The sequence below is a fragment of the Mus caroli genome, chromosome 10 (assembly GCF_900094665.2).
Source record: "Mus caroli chromosome 10, CAROLI_EIJ_v1.1, whole genome shotgun sequence".
Taxonomy (NCBI): Eukaryota; Metazoa; Chordata; class Mammalia; order Rodentia; family Muridae; genus Mus; species Mus caroli.
The window spans coordinates 120843791-120861359 of record NC_034579.1 but is presented as its reverse complement, the minus strand read 5'-3'; the positions used below and the strand labels follow the sequence as shown (position 1 = coordinate 120861359).

The 17569-nt window shown below is 51.0% G+C and overlaps 3 protein-coding genes and 1 long non-coding RNA gene across 11 annotated transcripts in view; 2 read left to right on the top strand and 2 right to left on the bottom strand.

The window, feature by feature from the left end:
* Positions 1 to 928, bottom strand: part of LOC110303651 — a 14747-nt gene extending 13819 nt beyond the window's left edge. The window contains exon 1 of the long non-coding RNA XR_003837749.1: positions 426 to 928. This is a non-coding gene — a long non-coding RNA (uncharacterized LOC110303651). The remainder of the gene's footprint in view (positions 1 to 425) is intronic.
* Positions 929 to 1019: 91 nt separating this feature from the next.
* Myl6b (myosin light chain 6B) lies at positions 1020 to 5729 on the top strand. 2 transcript variants are annotated; one of them, XM_021174118.2, is made up of 7 exons: positions 1020 to 1304; positions 2532 to 2748; positions 3307 to 3334; positions 3567 to 3710; positions 4705 to 4878; positions 5264 to 5341; positions 5426 to 5729. In XM_021174118.2, exons 2-7 carry the CDS (start codon positions 2578 to 2580, stop codon positions 5452 to 5454), a joined length of 624 nt encoding a protein of 207 aa, XP_021029777.1. In that variant the 5' UTR covers positions 1020 to 1304; positions 2532 to 2577; the 3' UTR covers positions 5455 to 5729. The 2 variants fall into 2 exon arrangements, with proteins under 2 accessions (XP_021029777.1, XP_029338077.1); XM_029482217.1 differs by lacking the exon at positions 1020 to 1304 and adding an exon at positions 1344 to 1611.
* A 256-nt stretch (positions 5730 to 5985) lies between these two features.
* On the top strand, positions 5986 to 9038 carry Myl6 (myosin light chain 6). 2 transcript variants are annotated; one of them, XM_029482219.1, is made up of 7 exons: positions 5986 to 6074; positions 6317 to 6344; positions 7150 to 7293; positions 7497 to 7670; positions 7764 to 7841; positions 8136 to 8180; positions 8866 to 9038. In XM_029482219.1, exons 1-6 carry the CDS (start codon positions 6072 to 6074, stop codon positions 8162 to 8164), a joined length of 456 nt encoding a protein of 151 aa, XP_029338079.1. In that variant the 5' UTR covers positions 5986 to 6071; the 3' UTR covers positions 8165 to 8180; positions 8866 to 9038. The 2 variants fall into 2 exon arrangements, with proteins under 2 accessions (XP_029338079.1, XP_021029483.1); XM_021173824.2 differs by lacking the exon at positions 8136 to 8180 and having other exon boundaries at positions 5987 to 6074.
* Positions 9039 to 9691: 653 nt separating this feature from the next.
* Smarcc2 (SWI/SNF related, matrix associated, actin dependent regulator of chromatin subfamily c member 2) overlaps positions 9692 to 17569 on the bottom strand; it is a 31975-nt gene continuing 24097 nt past the window's right edge. For 4 of the 6 annotated variants that reach the window (XM_021175247.2, XM_021175246.2, XM_029482216.1 and 1 more), the window contains 9 exons: positions 17176 to 17434; positions 16782 to 16943; positions 16477 to 16541; positions 15911 to 16046; positions 15665 to 15831; positions 14637 to 14771; positions 12231 to 12612; positions 11508 to 11933; positions 9692 to 10968 (listed from right to left, as the gene is read on the bottom strand). In XM_021175247.2, coding sequence (XP_021030906.1) covers positions 10892 to 10968; positions 11508 to 11933; positions 12231 to 12612; positions 14637 to 14771; positions 15665 to 15831; positions 15911 to 16046; positions 16477 to 16541; positions 16782 to 16943; positions 17176 to 17434 — 1809 coding nt within the window. In that variant the 3' untranslated portion in view covers positions 9692 to 10891. The remainder of the gene's footprint in view (positions 10969 to 11507; positions 11934 to 12230; positions 12613 to 14636; positions 14772 to 15664; positions 15832 to 15910; positions 16047 to 16476; positions 16542 to 16781; positions 16944 to 17175; positions 17435 to 17569) is intronic. The other 2 variants (XM_021175249.2, XM_021175250.1) reach the window with 1 other exon arrangement.

Here is a 17569-nt window from a genome sequence, read left to right as displayed (position 1 = left end):
CCTGTCTCGAAAAACCAAAAAAAAAAAAAAAAAAAAAAGGAAAAAAAAATCCTTTTTAATGGTGATGGAGACTGAACCCAGAACCTGAACGGTTGTAGACAACTGCTCTGCCAGCCAGCTCTAACTTCAGCCCTTATTCACTGTTGTTTTGAGTCTCACTGTATAGCCCAGGCTCGTTTGTTCACCTCCCCCCTGCCCCCCGACCTGGGATTACATTTGTGTTATCACCAAGACTGCTTTATTGTTCTTGCTTTCTAGTTTAAGACAAGCTCTCAGGCGTCCCTTCCCTTTCTGCCCTGAGACTGGATCTCACCAGGCTGGCTTGAAGTCCCTATGACATCTGATTCTTCCTGTCTCCACCTCGAGTGCTGGGACCCAGAGCTTTGTGCAACCAACTGCGCTACATCCCTTGCACCCGTACAGACCTTTTTACTCCAGCTTTTTCCAGCCGGGTAATGTCCGTTTCAGGCTACAAAATCGGCTTGTGCCTCATTCTTCCTATGGCGCCGCAGGGAGTCTTCTACCCTGAGCTATTTCTAGTCCACTTGCTTGCACAAGCTCTAGTATGAGGCGCGCCGCCAGAGTTATTTTTTCATCTGTTTCGGGACTGTGGGCCGGTTCCCTCTCTGCACCCAGACCTTTGGTAAACTCCAGGGAGAAAGTGCAAATACTCAGGCTAGGCAATGGTGTCTGGAAAGGGAAGGAAGGACTGCAGAGCCCAGGATTGCATTTGTCGGGTATCTCCCGGGGGTAGAGGGGGTGTGGAGACCGCGGTGCATAGGCGGCCTCAGCAGACGCCTCCACAAGGAGGAGAGTGGAAGCAGATGGCCAGGCTAAATTGTAAATCTTAACATCTACTTCAGTCTTTCGGCCACTATCAAATGTGTTATAAATAAATAAATAAAATGCAAAACTCTGCCAAGTTACCCCATTCCGCAGCTAACAGCCTGAGGAAGCGAAAGCAGCCCCCGCCCACCGCCCGGCCCCTCCCACCGCCCGGCCCGGCTCCGCCCCCTAGCCTTGCAGGCAGCCGTGGGTCTACAGCCGTAGGGTCATGGGTAGGGACAGCTCAAGCCCTTTCAATTCCGGAACCGGCGCACGCCTCAGGACCTGAGTCACCAACTGTCACCAGGGGCCGGAAGTCACCACCAACTCTCACGGCTGGGAAAAGGTTTCCTGTGAGCCTGCGGGTGCTCGCGGACTACGACTCCCAGCATGCTCGGCGGCCGCCGCACTTAACCCTTCAGGGACCGGAGCTGCCCTGAGTACCGCCCCCCACCTGCCCCTTCCTCGGACCCGGCAAGGTGAGTTTTGAGGGGCTGGGAGGGCCTTTTTCCTCTCTAGGGCTTAGGAGTGAGTGAAAGTGAGGGAAACTGGCGTTTTGTTTAGGAAGGATTCTTTATTTTCCAAAAATGGGACAGTTTGCAGTAAAAAGATTCTGACGCCCTTTTGCAAATGGGAGACCCACTGCTACTCTGCGAACTCCAGGGCCTAAGTGGAATGGCCAGTCTCTCAGAATGCCGTGTAAATCTTCTTTATCCAAGAACAGAGTAGCCAGAACCTCCTAGCTTCCAAACATCATCTTTTCCCTTCATCAGCGCTTCCAGCAAGGTTTGTGACTCAAAGCTCAGCTAAGGTTTTTTTGTGATCCTGACCGATGGTGTGTCCGTGTGGATACCTATGAACTCCTTAGGAGGTCCTGTAACCTTTTGCGTTATTAGGGGGCTCATTGTCTCCCAGGGCCCCCTCCATGTGTATGTGTGTGTGTGTGTGTGTGTGTATGTGTGTGTTCCCTCCATGCTCACTTAGGCATTCTAGCCTTTTGTCTGATTTGAATAACACTGTCTTGTTGAAAAATGTTCCTTCTTTGGAATTATGTGTGACAGATGTTAAGCCTTGCCTACACTGGAACCCCTAAACCAACATTAGGTATAGAAGTCAGTGGGTAATAACAAGCTCGGGTTACTGTATATAGTTTAAGGTTGGGGGTAGGTGGGGGCCCAGGGACTACAAGTTCTAAGGATATGGGAAAAGACAGAAAGGAGTGCAAAGGCCTCCTCCTCTCACCTTTTACTGTTTTCCAGAACAGATTTTTAAAACTTCCCACCTAATACCAGTCTCTCCTCTCTACCCCCACTCCACCCCAAGCCCTTGCTTTGCTTGGGCTTTTCCACAGTCTAAAACTAATGCAAGTTTTTGTTTTTCTACTTTAGTTTTCTTCTCTCTCCCCTTAGCTCCTATCTCAGAATCACTGGCAAGCATCCTATCTTCACCCTGGAGGTTAACAATCCCTATTCTGACAGGTCTCGTGTTTCTTCTCTGTACCCTTAAAGAAAACATTCTATTCAGCTTTAGGAGAGTGGTATCAGAGGGAAGAAAATTTTGGGGGCAGGAGTCCTGAACCATAGGAGGCCAGGGGAGTGAGGGCAGACAGGCATAAGTCTCTTCCCCCTCACCCTTGCCAACTGGCTCCCTGTCCCTGCCGCTGCCCCCGCCCCTTGACATCCCAGACTCCCTGCCTATTTAAACAGAGATGGGTGCCCCCATCGGCACATTGTTCTTTGGCCACCTGACATCATGCCTCCCAAGAAGGATGCTCCCGTGAAGAAACCAGCAGGGCCCTCCATCTCTAAGCCTGCTGCCAAGTCTACACCAGGGACCCCTCTAGCCAAGACCAAGGCTGAGCCGGCTGCCCCCCAGGCACCTGCAAAATCCCAGGAGCCCCCTGTTGATCTCTCCAAAGTGGTGGTGAGTCCTGGGGAAGTGTGAATCTGGAAGGGGTACTTCAGAGGTGTGGTGCAGCCTTGGGTATCCGGGAATATGTGGAAAGGGTAGGGAATGAATGAACGCTGGAATGAGATCGGGGCTCCCAGGTCAGGCCAGTTTCTGAAGTGAAGGGAGAGGGGTGCTGTCTGCCTCTGGCTCTTCTGTTCAACTCAGAAGGCTACATCTCTGAACCCCAGGAGGGGAGACTGAAGAGGACAGGCTTGTTAGACAATCACAGCTGGGGGCAGGGGTAAATTTAGCCTTTGTTCAGCCCCCAGTTATGTGAGGGATGCAGGACTCGGGGTAGCAGGAGGGAAGGGAACAGGTGGCATGGGATTAACCCTGTTCCCAAGAAACCCTCCCCCTGTAATTCCTCTTGGGATTCTCCCAAGGCCCAGAGCTGGGGACAGGACTGAGGTGGCCGGGCTCCCTGCCTCATCTCTTTGGGTCCCTCCCCAGAAGTGGCTGCCAGTTGGTTGTGTTAGAGAGGGACTGAATAAGCCCTGTCATCTCCTCACCTGCCCTTTTTGTCCCCTACAGATCGAGTTTAACAAGGACCAGCTGGAGGGTGAGGAGAAGCCCATTTCCTAAGCCCCATTGTCCAACCTCAAACTCCTGGTCAGATTCTCTGTTCTCCTAACAGTCTCCTGACAGTCCTGACCTTGAAACCTCCCACACTTGTCCTGTTCTCCTCCCTCCCTCCCGTGCCTGGCTCTAGCACATTAATTTCTGAAGGAAACCTCCCTCTCTCTGTTGGTGATGGGGATCCTTGGTCACACTGCCTTCTCCTTACATCTCAGAGTTCAGAGAGGCCTTTGAGCTGTTTGACCGAGTAGGTGATGGCAAGATCCTGTACAGCCAGTGTGGGGACCTGATGAGGGCCCTGGGCCAGAACCCTACCAACGCCGAGGTGCTCAAGGTCCTGGGGAACCCCAAAAACGAGGGTGAGAAGAGCCTTGAGATTTGTGGGGGTTTATGTTTTCTTCTTCTTGGTGTTGGAGGTTGAATACAGGCTTCTGCCTGGGCCTTTGAGCTACATTTCTAGCCAGCAACTTTCTCTTCTTCCTCTTTTTCTTTTCTCTTCTTCTCTTCTTTTCTCTTCTTTTTCTTTTCTTTTCTTTCCTTCCTTCCTTCCTTCTTTCTTTTTTAAAGATAGGATTTCAGTATCCCAGCCAAGAATGACCTTAAATTCTGATTGTCCTACCTCCACCTCTTGTCTGCTGCCCACTGGAGTGGTGAGATTACTCCAGTTTATGTGGTGCTGGGTTGAATCCAGGGCCTCAGGCAAGCCAGGCAAGCCCTTATTACAGAGGTGCAGTTTTTTTACTTTTTGAGATAGGTGCTCACCAAATTACTCAGGTTGGTCAGGAACCTACAGTTCTATCCCAGCAGCCCCAATCCCCAGTTTTCTTTCTCTTTTTAAATTTTAATTACTATTATTGTTTAGATAGTGTTGTTACTACCACTACTACTACTACATAGGGTGTCTATATATAGCCCTGCTTAGCCTGGAACTCACTGTATAGACCAGGTTGGCCTCAGACTCAAGAGGGACTTCCCCTGCCTCTGAATGCTGGGACTGAAGGTGTGTGGGCTTAGTGGTTCTCTCTGTTTTGAGTGTGTCCAGTCACTGGGCTACATCCCCGCCTTTCCTTTTTTTTCTTTCTTTCTGTTGTTCTGGCTGGCTTTGAACTTGCCTGGTAGCTGTAGTTACAAAACTGCACCACCAGGCCTGGCAACAGTTTCAATTTTCAATGACAGAATATTGGTAAGGTGACAGAGGACGCTAGGATGGACCTCAGGACTCAAAAACCATCAAACTCAGGGAAGGGAAACATCCTGAATGCTGAAGGGGATGAAAGTCATAACATAGTAGGGTTGGATGGCACTGGATCCCACACCTCAGTGATCTCTCTCTCATCTCTATCTAATTGCCAGAGCTGAAGTCCCGACGTGTAGACTTTGAGACGTTCCTGCCCATGCTGCAGGCAGTGGCCAAGAACCGGGACCAAGGCACATATGAGGACTACCTAGAGGGGCTTCGTGTGTTTGACAAAGAGGGCAACGGCAAGGTCATGGGAGCGGAGCTCAGACATGTTCTTACCACTCTCGGTGAGGCAGGGCTCAGAGCTGTGGGATGGAGAAGTGGGGGGACCTGGAAGAGCTAGGTAGAGCCTAGAATGGGTTTATGGTCCTGCAGTTATGGGCAGGAGACTCGAGAGGGCCAGCATTGTGGAGACAGCTCACCTAGAGGCTAAAGTGTCCAGCTATGAGCCAAGGGCAGAGAATGCAATGTCCCCCTTTGCAAGCCACACTTGTGTTGATTCCATGCAAGTCTCAACCCCGGCAGCTTGTTTCGCTGTCAGTCAAAGCTTTCACCTGCTCTAAGGCACCGTTGATATGAAAGAGGGCAAGGGTGGGAGGACGAACCACCCTGAGAGTGGCTTGGGCTAGTGAGGCAGGGAAGGCGGGGGACTCTAACTGTTTTTGGGTTCAGGAGAGAAGATGACTGAGGAAGAGGTAGAGACTGTCCTGGCAGGCCACGAGGACAGCAACGGCTGCATCAACTATGAGGGTGAGGGGGCAGGATGGCCGGGGGTGAGGAGTACCCTCAGTTACCCGAAGGTCAGTTTCTCAAGTCCTCTCGTCTCTCGTGCAGCCTTCCTGAAGCACATCCTAAGCCTCTGAGCTCCGCAGGTGGCCCTCCAGCCAGCCCCTGGTATCCGCTTGAGAGGCAAGGGTCCTCGATCCACCAGATAGAAGCGCAAGCAGTGCGTCTCCGCTCCCGACCGTAGCGCAGCCGCCAGGGCTGGACTATTTCCTTCCCCACCCCACCCTAGCCCCGACCCCCACCCCACGTAGAACCTGCGGCGTCGGAAACTTGCCCCACCTCCTGTGCGGCCAGAAGCGCGTTCCTGCCACTAGGGGGCACTTACAGTTTTGAAATAAAAACATGGTTCCTGCTTCGGTTTCCGACTGTTTTCTTTTGAGAAAGGGGAAGGACGGGAGCGGGTAGTCCTCTCTTCTACAAAAGCCCAAATCCTCTGCTGTTGGTGCAGCTCGGAAGAAAGGTTTCTGAGAGTCCCACCCCAGGCCCCCGCTAGATTCCCGAGCCGAGGTAGGACGACCCCCCTCATCTCATTAATAATGTAGTGATGTCATCTGCATGAGCCCAGACTAGCGTGTCTATTGGATGAAACGGCGGAGGGTGACGTCATGCGCCATGGGACGTACTAAGGCTGGGGTTGGGTCGGGCGTCGGAGCCATTACTGCCGGAAAAGGTCCCGCAGAGCTCAGCAGCCAAGATGGTGGGCCCTGGGAATCGGGAGATCAGGGGGATTTGGGGCAAGGAGAGGACCGCGGGTGGGAGTAGAGAAAGCAGTGGACGTGGGCACGCCCAGGTTTTGGAAGGTTGGCTGTGGGATTGGAAGGTCTAGGGCTCTGCACTGGGAAGCGAATCCTCGGCTTCAAACAGGAGTTTGTAAAGCCGGGATAGAAGCTTGCGGGGTTGGATCTCAGGTAACTGACCAATCCCTTCTTCTCCGAGCAGTGTGACTTCACCGAGGACCAGACCGCAGGTAGGCAGTCTCTGACCCGCAGCTCACCCTTACCGAGAGGGACCCCCTTCCTTTAGCATCTATCTTCTGATCCCAACCTGTCACCTCCAGCGCTCCCAGGAGAGTGCCCCGTGGATTTTTTTCTGCTCTAGATCCTCCATTTTCTTTTCTCATTCTTTCTTCCTTCCACTCCAGATCTGAGCCCCAAGCGCTGGGTGAGTTTTAGGTGGTGTGGGTGTGTGAAACAATTTGACTAGTGCCTGTTGTGTGTCGGGTCTATTACGCTTGTGGTTTGCTGTTTTTTGTTTTTTGTTTTTTTTTTGCCTCTCCTCTGATAACTGTCCCCTCCTTAAGCTTGGATTCTGAGTACTGTAGAGGGCAGTGCCTTGATATTTTGTTAAGATGGGCACTGGAGAGTTTGCTAAGGATGTGGCTTCACCTCTTGGAAGGTCTCCCGGAGGGAAAGGGTGGGAGTGGGAGGCTAGAGTCCAGGCCACTGCTCCTACTTCCTTATATGGGCAGGACCTAGCCTGGGCGGTGGCAGATTCCTGCGGAGTTGTATAGTAGTGGTGGAGAGCCTAGCCTGCGGCAGGCAGCTCAGGGGGTGTGTAAACCGATGGCTACCACCTTAAGGTAAGGGAAAGAAGGCTGCCCGTCTTTATGTGGGGCATTTGAGTTGATAGAAATAGATCCCTAGGAGTAGTCTTCTGAATACAGGAAGACAAGATATCTGGTTTCTGCAGCATGACTTAAGTTGAGTTGGCAGCAGAATTGTGCAGCAAGCACTGGGCTAATCCAGGGTGCTGCTGTTCTTCTGAATCCTCAGAATTCAAGGAGGCTTTCCAGCTGTTTGACCGAACAGGCGATGGCAAGATCCTGTACAGCCAGTGTGGGGATGTGATGCGGGCCCTGGGCCAGAACCCTACCAACGCCGAGGTGCTCAAGGTCCTGGGGAACCCCAAGAGTGATGGTGAGCATTTCAAGAATTTAGTGGGTTCATGGTTGTTCAGCTAAAGTCATCCCTTTATCTGCATAGGTGCCAAGCTTGAGCAAGTTTTGTCTCATCCAATTCTACTGATTCCCCTCTTCTGGCTGTCCTTGTGTTCCCTACCATCATGTCCTGAGAACATGTGTGATTTCTCTTGTCTGACACTTCTACCTCCCACATGACAGAGATGAATGTGAAGGTGCTGGACTTTGAGCACTTCCTGCCCATGCTGCAGACCGTGGCCAAGAACAAGGACCAGGGAACCTATGAGGATTATGTTGAAGGCCTTCGTGTGTTTGACAAGGAAGGAAATGGCACCGTCATGGGTGCTGAAATCCGTCATGTCCTAGTCACACTGGGTAAGGGTCTGTGACCTTTCTGGAGCTGAGCTGCCACCTTAATATAGTTCACCTGTCAGTTACCCAGTTCTAAGAATGTTCCTTCCTCTGCAGGTGAGAAGATGACAGAGGAAGAAGTAGAGATGCTAGTGGCGGGGCATGAGGACAGCAATGGTTGCATCAACTATGAAGGTGAGGGGCAGACCATAAACTGGGGCCTGTGAGGAAGTGGTCATTCAGGAGATGTTAAAGAGGCATTGTAGTCCTAGACTTGGTTCCAGGAGGGAGCCGGGAGTCAAAGGGGCAAGCAAGGCTCAGTCCAGCCTGGGAGGGTACTGTTGGGGAGACAGCAGTAAAGGGAGGGGTAATAGAGGATGGAGGGTGGGCTAGGAATGGGAAGTAAACAGAATGTCTGTTCCACTGCCTGATCCCTTCACCCCATGTCTGTGTCTTGTCTTCACCATTAATGTCTCTTCCTTCCTGCAGCATTTGTGAGGCATATCCTGTCGGGGTGACGGGCCCATGGGGCGGGTACGGCTCCTCCCAGCCTCTCCTCTAGTTATCTCCCTAGTGTTTTTTTTCCTTCCCAACCTGTGCTCTAGCCCCTGGCCATACCCTACTACCATCTGCCTTACTCCTGGCATGACTCTGCATGGAGCTGGCTTGGGAGGGGAGAAATTCCTCAATGAGGAACGCAGTTTGGGGGTGTGGTACCTCCTCTCCTGGAATGGTCTCTGAGATTTGACTTACAGGGGTCTTGATGCTGGTGTCTGGGAACGCTCACCAGCTTGTAGGGAAGGCTGGTCTGATGGTGATTCTAGAGTTGGCGGGGGCAGGGTTGAGCTAACTGCCCCATTCTGCTGCTAAAACAAAAGTCCTTTTTCCATCCCTCTGCTGGACAGCTTGGAGGTACCCTAACCCAAAGCTGACCTCTCCTCCTGCCAGTGGCTGACCATAACTGTAGGTGTAGCTGAGAACTTTTCTGCCTCTGCTATGTTCTTGCTATTTAGATTGGGGGTGGGGGCTAACAGCCAGTGGGAGGGGAACCAGGGACAGAGAGAACTGGCCACTCTGGGTGGCTCTTTTGGAAACTGACCCAAGGTTGGTTGCTATGGGCATGTTCCCTCCTGCCACCTTCATGGACTCGTGGTCTCCTGGCCCATGGGTACCCCTCCCCAACCCTCTCCTCGGCTGACTCCACCTCTCCTCTCCACAGAGCTTGTCCGGATGGTGCTGAATGGCTGAGGACATTGTGTATCCCGAGCCTGTTCCTTGCCCAGTGTGATTTCTGTGTGGCCCCAGAGGCCCCCCTGTCACAGCACCTTGCCCATCTGGTTTCTTTTGGATGATGTTTGCCTTCACCAAATAAAATTTGCTCTCTTTGCCCTCTTTTGGTTCTTTCTTTCTGTCCTGAGCAGGTGGGGAGGAAAAGGTGAGGTGATGGTGATGTCTGTCCTGAAACAAAGCTCAAGCTGGGGGCTGGGGCCGGGGAAAACTGGATCAAGTGCTTATAGTAACCATTAGTCACAAATCCCTATAGGACCAAGGTAGCTATGTGTGTTTGTGTGTGGGGTATCTATTCCTTTTCAGGTTAAATTCTTGGCCCCCACTCACCCAAGTACCGAACGCCTTTTGTGGGAAAGCCTGTGAATGTTTACTGAAGCTAAAATGCCAGGACATATTAGTGCTGCCAGAGCCTGTCTTGTCTGCTGCAGGGCTAGGGGCCAACAGCAACAGAAGTAGGTGCAGGCCTGCCTCCTCCCTAATACGGGAAGGAATGCAGCCACTGTTTAAAAGGATTCAGGTCCGCACTGTAGGGATGTGCTTCCACGAGCTCATCTTGAATAGGTGACAGCTGCTGCTGCTGCTGCTGCCACTGCTGCTGCATTCCTGACTGCTGTGTGGCCTCTTGTGGCAAGAGGCTGATGGCTGTGGGCCTCTGCAGCCCTGGTGAATGTCCAGTGAGGGACTCCAGGAAGGCTGCCCCAGACCAGTCTGCTCCCTGCCTAGCAGCCACAGCTAAGAGAACACAGAGGCATCCACAAGATGGAACTGAAAGCAAATTAATTTATAAAAAAAAAAGGAAAAAGAAAAGAACAAAGAAGAAAAGAAAATTTTACAGAAGACTTTGAACAGAAGAAAGGTGCGGAGATGCAGAGGAAGGAGACGCTGGGACAGAAGGAGCAAAGCGCCTGCCTGGTGGGAGGGGCCAGGCTCTGGTGCGGCCTGGTGTCTGCCTCCAAGTAGAGGGTGAAGAGACCTGGAGTGCAGAGGCACTCTGCACTGCTCCCAAATCTTTGTCCTCATTTGGGGAACTCCTAGCTATCACTGGGTTCTGTCAGGCTTGGTTGGTGAGGGCAGAAGTTAGCAGACTGTCCCACTGTCAAAAGTAGGTGCTTAAGTGCTTTTCAAACTTGAGGGTCTGCAGGCCCCCCATCCTCTTAGAGCTCCCCCTCTGATGCCTGTTGGGCACTCACAGATACAACCAGGAAAGCAGGAAGAAGAGCCCAGCTGAGGCCCCTTCTTCCTCTATTTCCTACCACAGAATCCCCGAAAACTACATTTCCCACAAGTACACAGACGCTGACGAGTAAGCAGGTGACTTAAACACAAACACAAAGCTGACACTGGAGGGAAAGGTCATTGGCTGAGCTGGGCCTAAAACAGCAACCATGACGAGCAGCAGGAGGGATTTGTATGAATAAACTGGAATGGGTGAGGGGAGGGGGGGTGACTCAGCACTGCCAAGGGCTCAGGGAGACAGGCTCGGCGCCCTATTCCACCTCACACCTTGCCCCAGAATTTTAATTCCTCTTAAAACCTGCCCTTTCCCCTCAAAATAATATTAATAATTAAAAAAGTTCTTTTTTTTTGTGGGCTCCGAAGTGTCTTTTTTAAAACTTCCCTTTTAAAGGGTTTCATTTTCATGTTATCACTTCAAAAATGCAGTAATTCTGAAGGGGTAGACCCTCAGAACCAGTTAGTAGAACCTCGTATAAACATCTTTCCCTCCTATTCTCTCTCCCAGGCATTAGAAACATCTTTTAGTCAGAAGTCCGTGGATAATAATTGGATACAAAACTGCACACCTCTGCTGGGCATGGTGGGGGTGGTGAAGGGGCAGGAGGAGCTTTCCTTACGTAGTGATGAACTCTCCAGGCTGAGGGAGGGTCCCAGTAGTGGGGGAGGGCTGTTCCTGGATCTCCATGGGGAGTGAGGGGGAGAGATGGCTGGCTGGTTCCTCACTGTGGAGGTGGCACAGGGGTGACTGTGCCTGGGCTCGGAGCTGTGGGGTCTGGAGGCAGCGGGGTGCCTGGGTCTGTGGAGAAAAGGAAGATAAATAAGCTGGAGCACGCAGAGGGATCGATCCAGTCCCAGGCTCCACACACAAACAGAACTGGGCATGGCATGCAGTGGGTGGGTAGATGAATGAGGTACCCACTATGTGTAATTTCTTTTTCTCAACACTCTTTTCCGCCTGACACTGGAAAAACCTTATATCCCAAACCTTCCTTCTCTCCCCAAAGACTCTTAATAGGGCATCTGAATGTGGTGGGAACACGCAAGGAAAGCCATCGTCATGCAGACGGTAGCTAGGCTCCAGGTTTACAGCTGAGGTCCTCTGAGCCACTGGATTCCTCCATGACCCACCAGTGAAAGGCCCTGTCACCCCAGGGGTGGCAGCTGCCAAGTTGGGAAATGGAGGACAGCCAAAGAGGCCTTCCTCCTGTGCTCTAGTTTTACCACAGCATTGAACAGGGCTGTGGGAATTCTAGGATCTTGCCCTTTCCCTACTCGACTCCCTCCCATAATGTAGAGCCCTCTCCCTCACCCTTACCCCTCCTGGCCCCTTCTCACCTGGCAGTGGGCTGGCACTGGGCAGGAGGTTGCCCTGAACAGCTGCCACAATGGCAGGGCTCTGGGCTGCGGCGGATCCGAGCCCCGGCCCGAGAGGCAAGGAAGATGGCATGGTGGTGGTCGCCGGCAGGTTAGGATGTAGAGGGTTCGCCATGGACACAGGCAGGTTAGGTGGGGGGATAGTGCCCGGGGCAAACGGGAGATGGTGGTGATGCCCATGCAGGTTAGGAGGAGGGGGAAGGTTAATACTAATGGAGTCAGCTAGACTACCGAATGGGATGACGGATGGAGCAGCAGGAGGAGGAGGCGGCATGCCAAAAGGCAAACCCAAAGGAGCATTACCCGCCACGCCTGGGTGCCCGCTGCCTGGCACTGCCCCTGGCATCATTGAGGGAGGAGTTGGTTGGTTGGGGAACGGTGAGGGGCCTAGAAATAAAGAGAACAGGAGGGTGAGGGGGTGGAGTCTTACCCACCGCACAAGCTGCACAGCTACCTGCTGGTGCTATCCCCTTTCTCCTGGCACTAGAATAAGCTGAAGATTCGTGGAATAAAGTTCCATGTATCTGTGTTTGGGAACACATCCCTGCTAGTTTGGGGACAGAATACAATGGAGTTCACCTGTAGGAACTGCAACAAACATTTATACCCAAGGCATTCGCTTCAAAGGAACCAGAACATCTGCCTGTAGCTCTATAGCAAACATATCCTGGAACCCACACTCACCATGGGGTCCAGGGGGGGGTACCCCTGGTGGGACTGCCCCAGGCTGAGGGGCTCCAGCTTGTTGTGGCTGCTGTGGCCCTGCAGTTGTCCCTGCCTGCCCAATCTGTTCAGAAGGGCCCAAGCTTCCAGGAGGGGCCCCACTGCCAGGAGGGGCAGAGGCCACAGCGGCTGGAGGCACAGCTAGACCATGGACTGTAGGTGGTCCAGCAGCCCCGGTGGGAGGTATGGGCTGGGAGCCTGGGGGCAAGGTTGGTGGCTGCTGCTGCTGCTGCTGGTGCATCTGCTGGAAGTGCTGCTGCCGGGCCCTCATCTCTGCATACTTCAGCTGCTCCATGTGGAAGGCTTGCCGGTCGGCCAGGAGCTGCTGCCTCTGGTATTCCAGCTGCCAGTACCAATGGAAAACTGTTACTGGGTACCAGAAGACCTTTGGCAATTGCCTTGCCTCCCACTTCCTCTTTTGGAAGACCCCATCTCTCATGCTGGTGTCTCACCATGGCTGAAGACTCAACCATGTCTTCCTCTGTCCTTGCAGATCGGAGGCCACCCGCATTGCCCTCACTGCACCAGAGTTCAGGCTGGATTTGTTATTACTCTGATTTGAAAATGCCTCCAGCTTCTGTCAATTCAAGTTATTTCCTTCCTTCAAAATCAGCTACAAATTTAGTATTTCTTAGGGAGACACTTCAGATGGATTCACTGGCCTCTGAATTCTGATTAAATTTTGATTCTCCCTACATTTAATTTTATTTTTATATGTTTATTGGTTTTTCAAAACTGGGTTTCTCTATGTGAACCTGGCTATCCTGGAATTCTGCAGATCAACCTGGCCTTGAACTCACAGAGAGCCACCCGAGTGGTGGGATCAAAGGCGTGCGCCACCATCCCCGGCAAGTTTCTTATTTTAAAAAGTTATTTTTAGGGGCTGGAGAGATGGCTCAGCAGTTAAGAGCACTGACTGCTCTCTTCCAGAGGTCCTGAGTTCAAGTCCCAGCAACATACAGTGGCTCATAACCATCTGTAATGGAATTCAATGTCCTCTTCTGATGTGTCTGAAGATAGTGATATTGTGCTTATAAACAGAAAATAAATAAATCTTTAAGGAGAAGTTTTTTTTTTTTTTTTTGGTTTTTCGAGACAGGGTTTCTCTGTGTAGCCCTGGCTGTCCTGGAACTCACTCTGTAGACCAGGCTGGCCTCAAACTCAGAAATCCGCCTGCCTCTGCCTCCCGAGTGCTGGGATTAAAGACGTGCGCCACCACTGCCCGGCTCTGAGAAGTTATTTTGAATGATGTATAAGTATGTCTGTGTGCGGGTGTGTGCATGTGAGTGAGTGTGGACCCTAGGGGCTGGCGTGGGTCCCGGAAGAGTAGTCTGTTCTCAACTGCCAAGCTGTGACTCCACTAGAAAATTCTCTGAGTCTGAACTTTCCTGGAGTTTAAGCATTGTTAAGTGTTTCTGAAATCTCCATGTTGTATATTGGATGTCTCTAAGAGTGGGGTCCCCATCTTGTATGTCTTTCTTTCTTTCTTTTTTAAAGATTTATTTATTTTATTTTATGTATGTGAGCACACTGTAGCTGTACAGATGGTTGTGAGCCTTCATGTGGTTGTTGGGAATTGAATTTTTAGGACCTCTGCTCGCTCAGTTCCTGCTCATTCCAGCCCAAAGATTTATTTATTATTATATGTAAGTATACTGTAGCTGTCTTTAGACACATACCAGAAGAGGGCGTCAGATCTCATTACGGGTGGTTGTGAGCCACCATGTGGTTGCTGGGATTTGAACTCAGGACCTTTGGAAGAGCAGTCATTGCTCTTACCCGCTGAGCCATTTCTCCCCAGTTCCCATCTTGTATTTCTTTTTAAGCCTTCTCAAAGAAACTGAATCAAGGGCTGGTGAGATGGCTCAGCAGGTAAGAGCACTGACTCTTCTTCCAAAGGTCCTGAGTTCAAATCCCAGCAACCACATGGTGGCTCATAACCATCCTAACAAGATCTGACATCATCTTCTGGAGTGTCTGAAGACAGCTACAGCATACTTGTTTATAATAAATAAATCTTTGGGCCGGAGGGCTAAATAAATATCTAAAAAAAAAATAAAGAAAGAAAAAAAGAAACTGAATCAATATGTCTGTCCTGTCTACTTTCCAGAGTTACCTGCTGAGTCTCTTATTATCTCTCAAAACCACTTAGTCACTCAGATTTGTGAGAACCTAGTGAGAGGCAAGCATCACTTGAGGACCTAGAGATGCAGCGGTCAGAAAGCCCGACTAGCAGCCCACCCGTGGTTCTCAACCTCTAGGCTGCCTGCTCTTCTCCTCTCTGTGTGACCTGTGTCAGCCTCAGGACTTCTGCCGTCTTCTGGCAGGTTCTAGACTTCCACTGACACCTAAGTGTGTGCCACTCACCGCCTCTCGCTCCCGGTCCATTATTGTCTCCAGCTCCTCAAAATGTCGGAGTTTGATCTCTAGTTTCTTCATTTGGGTCTCTACCAGCAGAGCCACCAAAGACTTGATCTTCCTCTCCTCAACTGCAGCCAAGTGCTAGGCAAGAAGAAGTGTGACAGGGCAAGTGTTAGCCAGAGTGCTCAGCTGCAAAAACTCCAGGGAGAGAGGGAGGGAGGGGCAGGGCAGATGCTGGCAAGCTTAAGGACGTAGCTGTGATCACAACTCAGAATAGTATAACTGTAATTTATATATGTACTATATATTATAATACATAGTGTAATTATATTATATAGTATATATTATTTACATATTATAATATATAATGTAATATATGTCATAATATAGAATTATATAATATGTGCATGATCTAGATATATCTGTATTATGGAACAACACACACATATATATCTACATCATGAAAAAAAAAAGAATAGCAAGAGATAACACAAGGGCTGGAGAGATGGCTCAGTGGTTGAGTGCACTGACTGCCCTTCCGAAGGTCCTGAGTTCAATTCCCAGCAGCTACATGGAGGCTCACAATCATCTCTAAGGGGATCCAATGCCCTCTTCTGGTGTATCTGAAGACAGCTAATATAAATAAAATAAAATTTAAAAAAAAAGAGAGAGATAAGACAAGTAAAAGAAAAAAAGAAAAAGAAAAAAAAGCTGGGCAGTATGGCACACGCCTTTAATCCCAGCACCTGGGAGGCAGAGACAGGCAGATTTCTGAGTTCGAGGCCAGCCTGGTCTACAGAGTGAGTTCCAGGCCAGCCAGGGCTACACAGAGAAACCCTGTCTTGAAAAACCAAAAAGAGAGAGAGAGAGAGAGAGATAAGACAAGTAAAAGAAATTAAAGGGCTGGAAACAGTTAATAAGAGAGTTAAGAAGTTTGGTGATAACTCACTCAGGATAAAATAAGGGAACAAACAGGCCAGCATTATTTAAGGGGTGAGAAGAGAGGGGCTGACATGGGATGAGGCTGCCCTCACCTTGGCCTTGACTGCAGCAGCGGCCAGGGCTGCGGCTGCAGCTGTGGACAGGTTGCCTTCACCAATGTCGCGCTCCACCTTGGTTTTCCTCTCCCCCTCTGGCTCCGCCACTTCCTTTAGCACTTCCTCCTGCCCTTCTGTTGGTTCCTTGTCTTTCTCAGGATCAACTGTGTCAGGTCGAAGGTTGAATTAGCTTTTTGACTTGTCTCTCTCCTGTGCCTCTCACCCTCTGGGGAGGCCGCTCACCTATCGGGTCCCCGTCACTCTTCTCAGACTCCTTCTCACTGTCACCTTCTTTCCCTTTCTCTTCATCTTTCTTGGGGACCTCACTTATTTCCTCCTTTGCTTCTTCCTCCACAGCACCCCCTCCTTCCCGTGGTTCCTGTAGTTCCAAAAGGAAGGACGACATCAGAAGTTGCAGCTCTCACACTAGACCCAGGCTTGAGGCTGCCTGACCCTCTTGTCCTTATCTCTGTGTGTGCATGTGCACAAGTAGTACACACACACACACACACACACGTGTAGGTGTGTAAGCTCACGTGTGCACATGCCAAAGCCAAAGGACAAGATGTTGGTCTGCCCTCCAATGATGGGGTCCCAAAATGACAGGGTTACAGGCACATAAAATGATGCCAACGTTTTCATGTGGGATTCTAATTCAGGTTTTTAGGTCTGTAGAAGAAGTACTCTTATCCAGTGAACCCCTCATGCAGGGGTAATCTAGCTCCAGGAGAGTGTCCCTGCCACTGGATTCCAGCACCACTGGGCTGTACCCAGCAGCCTCTTCTAGACCCAGGTCATTTCCTCTATACCTTAGGCTCCTTCTTCTCATCTGCTGCCTGGCCCTCTGGCCGTGCCTCCTCAGTCCCGCTTTCCTCTGGGCCCATGGAGAAAGGAAAGAAAGGAGAGATGTCTGATACGTTTCATTTATGTAACAATTTCCTAGTAGCTGAAACCTCAGGTACAGGGTCAGGAGAAGCCAAATTTCACACAGTGATGTCATGAAGGGGATTTTCTCGCCCACTTGTGCTGTTGATTGATGTCAACATGGACAGGAACAGAGCTGGCTGGCTCAGGCTCTTGGTGAATGGGAAGAAATCTAACAGCATGTGCTCACCAATGCGCTCAGGCTCATCAGAGGCAGTCCCTGCGATGCCGCTACTCTCCAGACCAAAGGCTGGGTCGGCCTTGCCTGTGACTTTGGCCGCTTCTTCCACCTTACGCACGTGGGCTTCCACCAAAGCTGTGGGCACCTCTTCCTTCATTTTTGAGAACTCTTCTGTAAGACCAGAGGGGAAGAGGCTGGGAAAGGCAGGCGGGCTGTTCTGGCTATGCCTTTGAAGCCTTTTTCACAAGCCCATCTCTTTCTCTGAGACCAAAATGGAGCTCAGACAGGTGCCTGAGCTAAGGTATCAACAGGCAAGGCCAGCAGGGCAGATCTAAGACGTTTCACTCTTTGAATCGAGCTGTAAAAGCAAACTAAGAAGGCCAAACCCCCATCCCCAAATTACCTAGGGCTGACTTCGCAGCAGCAGAGGCAACTCGGGGATCGACGACAGAGGCCAGGAAGGCAACAGTGCTCATAACAGGGTTGCCTGACTGACTGAAGGGGATGGGTTGGTAGGCCAGAGGGCCTAGAGAAGCCTCCGAGTCCTCCAGGTATGGGTCTTCAATGGGAAGGCGGAGAAAATGCAAGATGCACTCGTCCTGCGTGCGGCTTCCCACGTGCTCAGACACTTTGTTCCAGTCGTCCTTGTACATTTCCAAAGCCTGGTGGTAGTGGTGGGGACACAACTCCGCTTACTTGGCCACTTATAGAGAAGGTCAACTCCCCCATCCTACTTATAGAGAAGGTCAACTCCCCCATCCTACTTATAGAGAAGGTCAACTCCCCCATCCTACTTA